This window comes from Rhinoraja longicauda, chromosome 20 (assembly GCF_053455715.1).
Source record: "Rhinoraja longicauda isolate Sanriku21f chromosome 20, sRhiLon1.1, whole genome shotgun sequence".
Lineage (NCBI taxonomy): Eukaryota > Metazoa > Chordata > Chondrichthyes > Rajiformes > Arhynchobatidae > Rhinoraja > Rhinoraja longicauda.
Window position 1 is genome coordinate 23,446,170 of NC_135972.1, and position 12,535 is coordinate 23,458,704.

At 46.3% G+C, this 12,535-nt stretch overlaps 1 protein-coding gene across 1 annotated transcript in view; it reads right to left on the reverse strand.

Moving 5' to 3' along the window:
* nt5dc3 (5'-nucleotidase domain containing 3) overlaps positions 1-9,965 on the reverse strand; it is a 37,670-nt gene extending 27,705 nt beyond the window's left edge. Inside the window, exon 1 of the mRNA XM_078417214.1 lies at positions 9,551-9,965. Coding sequence (XP_078273340.1) covers positions 9,551-9,839 — 289 coding nt within the window. The 5' untranslated portion in view covers positions 9,840-9,965. The remainder of the gene's footprint in view (positions 1-9,550) is intronic.
* Positions 9,966-12,535: the final 2,570 nt, after the last annotated feature.

Consider the following 12,535-nt stretch of genomic DNA (forward strand, 5'->3'; position numbering starts at 1 on the left):
AGCACAGAAACAGGCCCTTGGACCCAACACGTCCATGCCAGCCACACTACAGTATGGAGCAAGTCCCATTTGGCTGCATTTGGCCCATATCTCCGAAAACCTTACCTTGCTACACAATTATCTAAATGTCTTTTAAACATTGCTATTGTATGTGCTTCTACAGCTTCCTCTGGCAGTTTGTTCCATAGAAACACTGCCCTCATAGAACACAGAACAGCACAGGAACAATGCAGCACATTGTCCGTGTCAAACATGGTGCCAAGGTGAACTGATCTGCTCTGCTCTGTAAACAGATCCCTCTATTCTCTGCACTTCTGTGTGCCGATCCAAAAGCTTCTTAAATGCCACAATCGTATCTGCCTCCACCACCACCCCTGGCAGCGCATTCCAGGCCCCAGCCACCCTCTGTGTAAAATAAACTTGCCCCACTCATCTCAATTAAACCCGAGAAGGGTCTCGACCCGAAACGTCACCTATTCCTTTTCTCCAGAGATGCTGCCTGTCCCACTGAGTTACTCCAGCATTTTGTGTCTATCTTCCATTAAACCTTCCCTCAGTGTTTTTTGTGTAAATCATTCCCCTCTCACCTTAAAACTACTTAAAGTAGAGATAGATACATTTTTGAAAGGTGGGGAGGTGCGCATGAGGACTAGAGGAATTGACACAGGGCAGGGCTGGCCATTGGTAGATCAGCCATGATTGTACTCAATCACGGGGCAAGCTTGAAGGGCCAAATGGCCTATTCCTGCTCCCATTCTCTTGCCTTTCTTTTGTTTCGGTGGGGGAATACAAGGACAGCACAGTAGCGCTGCTGGTAGAGCTGTTGCCTCACAGCGCCAGAGACCCAGGTTCGATCCTGACCTCGGTTGCTGTCTGTGTGGAGTTTGAACATTCTCCCTGTGACTGCGTAGTTTCCTCCGGGTGCTCCAGTTTCCACCCGTGTTCCAAGGACGTTGGGGTTTTTAGGTTAATCGATCCTCTGTAAATTCCCCAAAGTGTGTACGGATCGGATACGAAAGTGGGATCATGTAGAACTAGTATGAGCGGGTGATCAATGGGTCGCATGGATTCGGTGGGCCTAAGGCCCTGTTTCCAAGCTGTATCTCTAAACTAAGAAACTTGTGTGCGTATAAACACAACTGTGCCAGCTGGATGGCTTAAATCTGTTCATTCAATTATTTGTATTGAATATAGAATCAGAGCCATGACATGTCAATGCTGACCAAGATGCCTAATCTAAGCAAGTGATCAAGGATAAAGAGAAAACAATGTTTGCACTGATGGATTGAAAGGCGCTAGAGAAATGCAAGAGATATGAGATAGTAATTATTTTTAATCAGTCTTCTCTGGACTTTATCTTACACTGAACGTTATTCCCTTTATCCTATATCTGTACACTGTGGGCGGCTTGATTGCAATCATGTACAGTCTTTCCGCTGATTTGATAGCACACAACTACAAAGCTTTTAACTGTACCTCGGTACATGTGAAAATAATAAACTAAACATTGGGAAGTTCATTGATTAAATCTGGATACACAGATAGCTTCAGACAGAAGCCATAAAATTACATGAATATTGTAAAAGCAAACCTAACATACTGCAGATAAACTGAGATGTCAGTTCTTAAATGCAAATCTACCACAATAACTAAGGCCCAGCCACCAATTGTTATTGAACTGTGTGCAAAAAAAGAATTTCACGGTACATCGCAACATGTGACAATAAACTACCATTGAATCATCAGCCAATTTCCACATCCTCTGACCAAATGCACGCAAGAAAAATAAAGGAGAAAGAAACTTGTGTGCATATAAACACAACTGTGCCAGCTGGATGGCTTAAATCTGTTCATTCAATTATTTGTATTGAATATAGAATCACAGAGCCATGACATGTCAATGCTGACCAAGATGCCTAATCTAAGCTAGTCACACCTGCCCATGTTTGGCCCATATCTCTCTAAACTTTTTCTCTCCATGGAACAATCCAAATGCTTTTTAAATGCTGTTATCGTTCCTACCGCAACGACCCTCCCCTGGCAGCTCATTCCACATACCCACCACCCTCTGTTTGAAAAGGCTGCCGCACAGGTTTGTATTAAATCTTGCCCCTCGCACCTTAAACATATGTCCTTCTGTTTTTGATTCGCCTGCCCTGGGTAAAAATCTCTCTGCATTTGCCCAAACTATTCCCTTCGTGATTTTATACACTTCCATAACATCACCTTTCAGACTCCTGCGCTCTGAGGAATAAAGTCCTAGACTGCCCAACCTCTCCCTGTAGCTCAGCCCTTCAAGTTCTGGCAACATCCTTGTAAATGTTCGCGGCAGCCTTTCCAGCTTAACAACATGTATAAACCAAATGCTTTTCCAATTCTTTACATCAGTTATTGTTACCTGTTGCCAGGACACGAGGGCCTGAGCCACAGGGAGAGGTTGTACAGACTAGGACTTTATTCCTTGGAGCACAGGAAGCTAAGAGGTGAGCCTATAGAGGCGTACAAGACCATGAGGGGAAGAGATGGGGAGAATGTACAGGGTCTTTCACTCAGTTCAACAGTTCAACAGAGCTTTATTTGTCATTCGGTACCGAGATACCGAACGAAACTACATAGCAGTCATACACAAAAAAGAACACAAGACACATAACCCCAACACAAACGTCCATCACAGTGACTCCAAACACCCCCTCACTGTGATGGAGGCAACAAAACTTCCACTCTCTTCCCCACGCCCACGGACAGACAGCTCGTCCCCGACCGACCCGCAGAATAGGGGAATAAAGAACCAGGTGATATTTGTTTAAGGTGAGAGGGACAGGATTTAATAGGTTCCTGAGGAGTAACTTCTTACACAGTAGGTGGTGGTGTAAAGGAGAAAAGGGATCTAATGGTTAAGGTGTATGTAACCAAATGCCACATGAAGATGAACTGTCACTAAATTAGATTGCATACCTCAGACCCTTGCAAGTCTATCTCTGTGTAGATGCCGGCTTGAGATTACAAAAAGGGTGTTGGAATCTTACAAAGGACAGGAAACAGATACAATGTAGAATGAGCCTCTTAACAATTACCATAAAGTTGAGCACCAAGAAGATGTGTTTATGTTAATAGACTGAATTAATGACCTCGGACAATGGCCAGTGATAGTGGGTGATGATTAATTGAATTCCTATCCTCTTGCAAGACCACCTGTGTGGGGTGTCTGGTTCTGTTATCACTTCTAAAAACCTATTGTATTTGGTGTATAAAAATGCTGCTGAAACACTCTGTAAGTGAGTGGGGTCCTCGAGTGACTGCTAGTATGGCCCACTGCAGGAGTACGTGCTGAGGGACGCACTGAAGCTTGGTGCAGCCAACGCTAAGGCTGTATGGGGGAAGACCGCAGTCTAGGGTCCTTCCGCTGCTGGACATGGGGGGGCAGGGTGGGGTGGAGACGCCCCTCCAGATAAGGGATTCTGTGTAAATTTGGAAATGAATATCTGCATTGAATGTGTAACCTCCGGAAATGTCAGATGGAGTTGTTGAAAAGAAGATGTTTTGTAAATATTTATTACTTGAATAAAGTATTTTTTGATATTAAAAAAATTACTAGTTGTAGCTCTCCCACTCCCGCTGGCGTTATAAAGACTTTAATGTTTTACCACTTTATCTGTCTAGTAGAATTGAACTTTAACAATTGGCGTAGTCGGCAGGATCTCGACGGAACCATCACCAAAGACTTGAGTAAGTGGCTGTGGTCTGACCCGCGGGACCTTGAAGGGAGTAAGGTGCACTATCGGATCCATTGACTCTGAACTTCCGAGTAAAGTTCCCTCGTCTGAGGTCGATCTGGTTCCCTCCGAGATTTATATAGAAGACAACTTACGGTGAGAGAGATTACTATATTAATTGGGTTGTTGATTTTGTGTAAATTGAATGAGAATTGACCAGCAGACTATGGGTCTGGGTCACAATTGAGTAAAGCAGACTACGGGTCTGGTATGTTAAGAACAAGACAGACTACTGGCTTTGGGAAAGGGTCCACGAAGGCCAGCGTCTGTGACTATTGTGCATATATATATTAGGAGGGCTAACGATGGGGCAAGCCCTGGATAAAAGTGATGGTGGTGCACCCATGCAACATATGTGCTATATCGATCCGCGTAAACGGAGAGATTATAGACAATTGTCGGCGACAATAGACAATAGGTGCAGGAGGAGGCCATTCGGCCCTTCGAGCCAGCACCGCAATTCAATGTGATCATGGCTGATCATTCTCAATCAGTACCCCGTTCCTGCCTTCTCCCCATACCCCCTGACTCCGCTATCCTTAAGAGCTCTATCCAGCTCTCTCTTGAATGCATTCAGAGAATTGGCCTCCACTGCCTTCTGAGGCAGAAAATTCCACAGATTCACAACTCTCTGACTGAAAACGTTTTTCCTCATCTCAGTTCTAAATGGCCTACCTCTTATTCTTAAACCGTGGCCCCTTGTTCTGGACTCCCCCAACATTGGGAACATGTTTCCTGCCTCTAACGTGTCCAACCCCTTAATAATCTTATACGTTTCGATAAGATCTCCTCTCATCCTTCTAAATTCCAGTGTATACAAGCCTAGTCGCTCCAGTCTTTCAACATATGATAGTCATTGACGAAGAGGCTGGGAAACGAAGCCTGGCCCGTTGGGGGGATGTGGAATGTAGAAACAATTAAACAGGCAGAGCAATTGATATGGGAAAGAGAAGCAGGAAAGAAATGGAAAAAGAGAATTAAGGAATGGAAGGACAGAGGCACAAAAGAGGTGGGATGAATCACGCCATAAGAGTTGGATAGCTAATGCAAGTCGCAGAGGGACAGAGGTACGTGCAGACAGGGGTGCGCTGAAGAGATGGGAAGTGTTACAAGCAGAATGTGATTGGCTAGATGAGCAAAAGAAATGATTAGCTAGGGAAAAGGGACCATTTAATAGCGGGCCGGCCAACAAACAATTGATTATGCAGAAACAGAAGTCAAACCGAGACCCCGGGGGCTCCTTGTCTGGCATGGCGGCCCTGCTTAGAGGATGGGGATGAAGAACAATCCCGGGAGTGGTGGAGACCCCCTACACCACTGCTGTACTGCAGCCTGCACCTCTAATTCTGTTGTCCCAACTGAACCGAGATGGAACGGCCTTGCCAGACACGGGGGAAGTTAAGTTAATGCAGGGGGGGGATGTCTCTGCGGCGCAGCGCGATCTATGGAAACGGGAGGGCTGTGCGTTATTGACTCCCTGACAAAGCTCTGGCTCACCCCTCTCAGAGAAGTTTGTGTGCCTGATGTGTTTTTGCCTGTTCTCTTAACCTATATACACTCCCTTACTCATGCAGGTAAGGAGGGAATGGTAAGGTTGGCAAAGGAAACTTGGTGGCACCCCAAAATTCGCCAAGAGGCCTTAAAACAAGCCTCAGAATGTGCAATTTGCAAAAGAAATAACCCCAGCAAGGCAGTAAAATGCCCCAAAGGGGTTACACCAATGCCAAGCCGACCCTTTGAGTGTATACAGGTTGATTTTATTGAGTTACCATGGGCACAGTGTTATAAATATTGTTTAGTAGTTATAGATCTGTTCAGTCGGTGGATTGAAGCCTTGCCAACTACTAATGCCATGGCTGAAACCACGGTAACGCTTTTGTTGAAAGAAATTGCACCTCGCTTTGGGTTGCCCACCGTTATTAGTTCGGACCGCCCCGACGTGGCAACGACAACAGCCTGACCGCGGGACAAGACGGCAGGGGAAGAGAAAAGACATTGTGGCCTTCCATCACAGTGAGGAGGGACTGGAGGAGACTCACTGTGATGGATGTTTCTTTTTGTTTGGTGTTAGTTTGTGATTGTATGTGTTATTGCATTTTTATTGATTATTCTTATTGGTCTTATTGTTCAACTGCGGGTAATGTTTCATTTCACTACACATTTATGTGTATGTGACAAATAAACGACTATTGACTATTGACAATGGGCCCCATTTTATTGCTAAATGCCGACATTTTAACATTGGGCAACAATTCCACTGTGTCCACCATCCGCAGGCTGCGGGAGTGGTTGAAAGAGCAAACAGGGACCCTCAAAACAAAGCTAGCCAAACTTGCAGAAGAGACTGGGCAAAGCTGGATCGAGGTTTTACCCCTGGCCCTCTTTGAAATGAGGGTCACCTCACACGAGGCTACCAAATTGACCCCTGCTGAAGTAGTATATGGCCGTCCCCTACGCACCCCATGGGGGGGCGGAAAAAAGGGTGGAGGTTAATTTTTATCTACATGCTCACAATGATGAACTGATTACATACACACAGCAACTAACCAATGCCTTGTCAGTGTTGCATTCACAGGTACGGGAAGCACAGAAACCATTGCTGACGGAGTGTGAAAACAAGTCCATACCGCCAGGGGATTGCGTGCTCATAAGAAACTGGGACCGGAAAAAACTCTGACCACGGTGGAAGGGGCCACACCAAGTACTTCTGACCACCCCCACTGCGGTCAAGGTCGAGGATCATCCACGCTGAATACACCCGACTGATTGCAAACGCATTGGACAATTTAAAGATAAAAATGGGACTGGTAATCCTTCTTGGCCTGGACAGGCAGGACCAGAGGAAATAATGTTTTTCTGTCCATGAGTTATGATTTTGCCCTCCACAGCAATATTAAGTGCATGCTGGGTGTGTACTCAAGTCCCCCATACCAGTGTAGGAGGGATACCGCTCTTACCCATACCCTTTAATATAACAGAGGTCCTGGCTGCATACAGCTTTCATAATGACATCCGAGACAGCGGCTGCTTAAGGACAACCCAATACCATAAAGGTCCCAACGATACAAGAGTATATGTCCCTGGACCAGTAGAGGGGAATAACTATCTTTGCCGTATGGTATATACCCCCATTTGGACCAGGCTGGATGACGAATGAGACTACCATGAGACTAGTATGGAAAATACCACGGCTCAAATTGGCCATTCAGCCCAACCAAACTGTCAATGCCACTTGCCATTGTCGCACGGAGGGTAGCGGAGTGTTTCTGGGAAGCAGCACTTGCACCATGACGTGGCACACAGGGACATCTCGGCCATTGAATGGTACTTATTACGTATGTGGATCATGGGCATACCCTTGGTTACCTGGGATGCCACCTAGGGATGAGCAGAGATGGGAAAGGTTGAAGGGCCCCACTCATTGGAGGGGGTGCTGCTATCTGGCATATATAGTCCCACCATACAACATCTGGCTGACATATATACCCCCCCCCCCCCCCCCCCGAGGTCCAAACGGGGCATCTCGGAATCCGAACGATTCTGGATGATAGCTTTCCCCTTGTACGGTACAGCCCGTCTTTCACGTGAACTGATTAACATGGCCTCAGTCATGGAAAGATTGGCAAATGCCACGGCTGAGGCGTTCGCAGACACTCAGAAAGCCCTCTCCTCTCTGACAGCCGAGGTGGTGGCCCTCCGTACCGTGGCACTGCACAACCGTACGGCATTAGATTTTATTCTGGCTGAAAAAGGTGGGACCTGTGCTTTAGTGGGAAAAGAATGTTGCACTTACATTCCCGACGAATCCTCCAACATCACCAACCTAGCTGCTCACATATCGCAAGAAATAACTAAGATCAAGCAGGTTGGGGAAGGAATGAACCATTACCATGACGAGACTGGACCCTGGGCCCTGGGCCGCATGGCCGTTCAGCATTTTCGGAAACCTCTGGAGAACTGTCGTACACTATGGGTTGATTGTGCTGCTGATAGTTGCATCGTTGTACATGGTTAAATGTATCCGATTATTCTGTGCCTCACGGAGAATATAAGTCATCATGTTATGATAAAAGGAGGGAATGTAAAGACCACCTGTGTGGGGTGTCTGGTTCTGTTATCACTTCTAAAAACCTATTGTATTTGGTGCATAAAAATGCTGCTGAAACACTCTGTAAGTGAGTGGGGTCCTTGAGAGACTGCTAGTGTGCAAGCATACTAGTTGTCTCCCACTCCTGCTGGCATAATAAAGACTTTAATGTTTTACCCCTTTATGGTATTGTTGTCTGTCAAGTAGAATCAAACTTTAACGGTGTGCGAAGTGCCAAAGGATGTAGTAATCGAAGTGCCCCAAAGGATGTAATTAAAACATTTAAAAGACATTTGCGCAGGTACATGGATAAGAAAAGTTTAGAGGGATATGGGGCAAACCGCGGGCACGTGGGACTAGCATCTTGGTCGGCATGGGCAAGTTGGGCAGAAGGGCCTGTTTCCGTGCAGTATGACTCTGTGACTTGAACAAGGTACAGTGACAACACAATGCACGTGTTACCGCTAAAATATCAGCATTCCAATTACAATTCCAAAGACCTTAACAGTTGCATTTTGCCCCATGTTTTTTTGTGCCTGACGTTAATCATTCAGCCTTTAGATTAAAAATAGAGCTCCATTCCTTTCTCAGCAGTAGTGGAGAAGACTACTAGCAAAACCTTGAAAGAGATATGTTGCCCAAAAGGAAACCTGATCAGCAACTCCAAGGATCAAATACCTTGAATATCACGTTGACGTCCTCTCTATAAATGGAAAGTCATCGGCCACATGAGTCAGAATGGAACCAACTCTACTGTAATAGAGTTTTAAAGATAAGATCATCTTCCACAAACAGTTAATCCCACTCACCCTTATAACTACGTTAGCACTCTGGCAAAGATCAAAGCAGGTTATAATAGTTTAAGAACACTGTTGCAAAAACACACTCATGAAATCGCCAGATTTGTTTATTTTTGTTTATGTGCAGCATGAAAACAGGCCCCTTGGCCCATTGAGTCCATACCGACCATCGATCACCCATTCCACTAGTTCTATGTTATCCCACTTTCTCATCCACTCCCGACACACCTGGGGGAATTGGGAAGATATACTACACACACACACGCCAGTCAGCCTCAATGAAACTGAAGTGGAGATGTTTGAGAGCTTTCACGTTCCTGGGCATAAATATCACTAGCAATTTAGTCCATGTCCCACCACATCAAAGATAAGGGACAAGAAAACCCACCGAGGCTTCGACTTCCTCATAAGGAAATTCTGCATAACTCCAGTCATTCTTAATTTCTGTGCACATCGAAGAAAACATCCTAGCGTGGTGCATCACGACCTGCTTCTTTGGCAAAAGGCTTTGCCCAAGACGGCCAAGAAAGTGCATAGATCTATTCACAAAATGCTGGAGTAACTCAGCAGGTCAGGCAGCATCTCGGGAGAGAAGGAATGGGTGGCGTTTCGGGTCGAGACCCTTCTTCAGAGTTGTGGACGTAGCCCAGTCTCTCACAGAAACCAGCCTGCCTCCCTCCCCCTCAGCCTTCATGAGCTCCCTTTATACTGCACACCCCCCCCCCACGGGACAGCAACCAACATAATCAAAGACAACCCACTTGCACCCGGCTTTCTCTCTCCACTCCTCCCACTGTATTGGGCATGGAAGCACGATTCAGGAGCTGTAGTGGACGTGAGTTGGGGGGAGGGAGGGAGGGAGGGAGGGAGGGGGTGTCGAGGGCTCTTACCTTTCTTGGTCTCGCTGTACAGAGACCAGAGGTGGTTGCGAGTGCCGGCGGCGCTGTCTGTGTAGGGAGCCCGCGGTGGTGCGGGCACTGCTGGTGCGGTCCGGGACTGGGACTGGGACTGGGACCAGGGCTGGAGACACGGGGAACCGCACACAGAGCGGGCGGCGGGTAGACAAGCCCGGACACACCTGCCCAGCGGTGAAGGAGGAGGAGGAGGAGAAGGACTGTCAGTCCAGGAGAGGAAGCCTCTCCTCGCCACCCAGCCAGCCAGCAGGGTCCGAGTGGTCATCTTCTGGGAGGTGTGTGTGTCCTGGAGACGGCTTCTACAACACTCGCACTAGCCGCTACACAACCCGCCTGTCGTCACTTCCCTGAAACAAAACCCATAGCCAGTCCCATCCCAAGCAGTGGGAGGGTCCCAACGCGCCGCAACCACGTCGCTATGTCGTGTCTGCAATGTCGTGCCAATGCCCAATGCTCAAACTACCTCCTACTGTCATGAGAGGAGCAGAATAGGCAAACGAAACAGAGTGTGTTGGAGCCGGGAACTGCAGATGTTGGTTTAACCCCCCCCCCCCCCCTGAAGACAGACACAGAATGTTGGAGTCAGGCAGCATCTTTGGAGAGAAGGAATAGTCAAGAGTGTTTTGTCATATGTCCCAGACAGAGCAATTAAATTCTTCCTTTCAGCAGCACAACAGAATATGTCAATTTAGTACTCTGTAAGCAATATAATAAACGAGATTTAAAAAAGTTCAGGACCTATATATATATACACTTAAACAAACAATAATAGTGCAAAGACGTACAGGTATGTAGGTTAATTGGCTGGGTAAATGTAAAAATTGTCCCTAGTGGGTGTAGGATAGTGTTAACGTACGGGGATCACTGGGCGGCACGGACTTGGAGGGCCGAAAAGGCCTGTTTCCGGCTGTAGATATATGATATGATATGATATGATAAAGGACAAAACCAATGCCCCCAATTCTATGCAGTTCAGAGCCTATTTGGAGGTTGTGTTTAATAAACCTGATGGCTGCACAGAAGTTAATAATGCATTTTATTTATATAGCGCTTTTCATATACTCAAAGACGCTTTACAGAGCGTAAAGCGCTTTGTTCATGAATAGTTGTTTCAAGTTTCAAGTCGCTTTCAAGTTGTTCATGAATAGGTGAAGTTTCGGGTCGAGACCCTTCTTCAGACTGCACAGACGCACCAAATTGTTTGCCCAGAGTAGAGGGAATCGAGAACCAGAGGACATAGAAAATAGGTGCAGGAGTAGGCCATTTGGCCCTTCGAGCCTGCACCGCCATTCAATATGATCATGGCCGATCATCCAGCTCAGTAACCTGTACCTGCCTTCTCTCCATACCCCCTGATCCCTTTAGCCACAAGGGCCACATTAACTCCCTCTTAAATATAGCCAATGAACTGGCCTCAACTACCTTCTGTGGCAGAGAATTCCACAGACTCGCCACTCTCTGTGTGAAGAAATGTTTTCTCATCTCGGTCCTAAAAGACTTCCCCCTTATCCTTAAGCTGTGACCCCTGGTTCTGGACTTCCCCAACATCGGGAACAATCTTCCCGCATCTAGCCTCTCCAACCCCTTAAGAATTTTATATGTTTCAATAAGATCCCCCCTCAGTCTTCTAAATTCCAGCGAGTATAAGCCTAGTCTATCCAGTCTTTCTTCATATGAAAGTCCTGCCATCCCAGGGATCAATCTGGTGTATTGATTAATGTAGGTTAATTGACTGGGTAAAGGTAAAAATTGTCCCTAGTGGGTGTAGGATAGTGTTAATGTGCGGGGATCGCTGGGCGGCACGGACTTGGTGGGCCGAAAAGGCCTGTTTCCGGCTGTATATATATGATATGATATGATGATGATGATAACCTTCTCTGTACTCCCTCTAAGGCTAGAATGTCTTTCCTCAGATTAGGAGACCAAAACTTACATAGGGTAAGGCATCCATGGTAAGGTACCTTTAGACAGGTACCTGTTTAAATATTTTTTAAACGCTGCGATCATACCTGCCCTAACTACCTTCTCCGACATCATACACCCACCACCCTTTGTGTAAAAATGTTACCCATCAGGTTCCTATTAAATCTTTTCCCTCACCTTAAACCCATGTCCTCTGGTTCTCGATTCCCCCTACTTTGGGCAAGAGACTTTGTGCATCTACTGTAGCGTAGTGCAGCCAAGGCTCTATGGGTGAGGACCACAGTCTTAGGGTCTTTCCGCTGCTGGACTTTGGGGTGCAGTGTGTAGTGGAGACACCCCTCAAACGAGGGAAGGGAAATCACCCCGGGGGGAGGGGGGGCAAGAATGGCAAGGATGCTGGGTATAATGATATTTCCGTGAACACTACCAAATACAACGTTAATGAATGTATGTATAGCTGCTGAGAATGTTGGCTGAATTTTTGCACCCTTCTTGTTTTCAACATGTTTTTTATTCTGAATAAAGTTTATTTTAAATTTTTTTTAAAGGCGGTAGCTGAAGCAGGTATTCTCACAATGTTTAAGAAACATTTGGACAGGTACATGGATAGGATAGGTTTAAAGGGATATGGGCCAAAAGCAGGCAGGTGGGACTAGTGTAGATGGGGCATGTTGGTCAACGTAATGGGGCATGTTGGGCCAAAGGGTCCGTTTTCATGCTATATGACTTTATGCCCTAACTGTGGAAAACTAAAATCGAACATAAATGCCAAGAATCACCCTGAGAAAAGGAGATAGACATAACAAGCTGGAGTAACTCAGCGGAACAGGCAGCATCCCTGGAGAAAAATGATGGGTGACGTTTTGGGTCAGGGATGACTGTAATTTGAATAATTCAGGGAAATTGTTGCACACATCTCCGCATTTTATGGGTCAAATGTCGTCTGTCATTCCTCTGCACAGATGCTGTCTGGCCTGCTGAGTCATTCCAGCACTTTGTGGTTGGCATAGGAAGGGTATTGGATTATTAGGATATCAG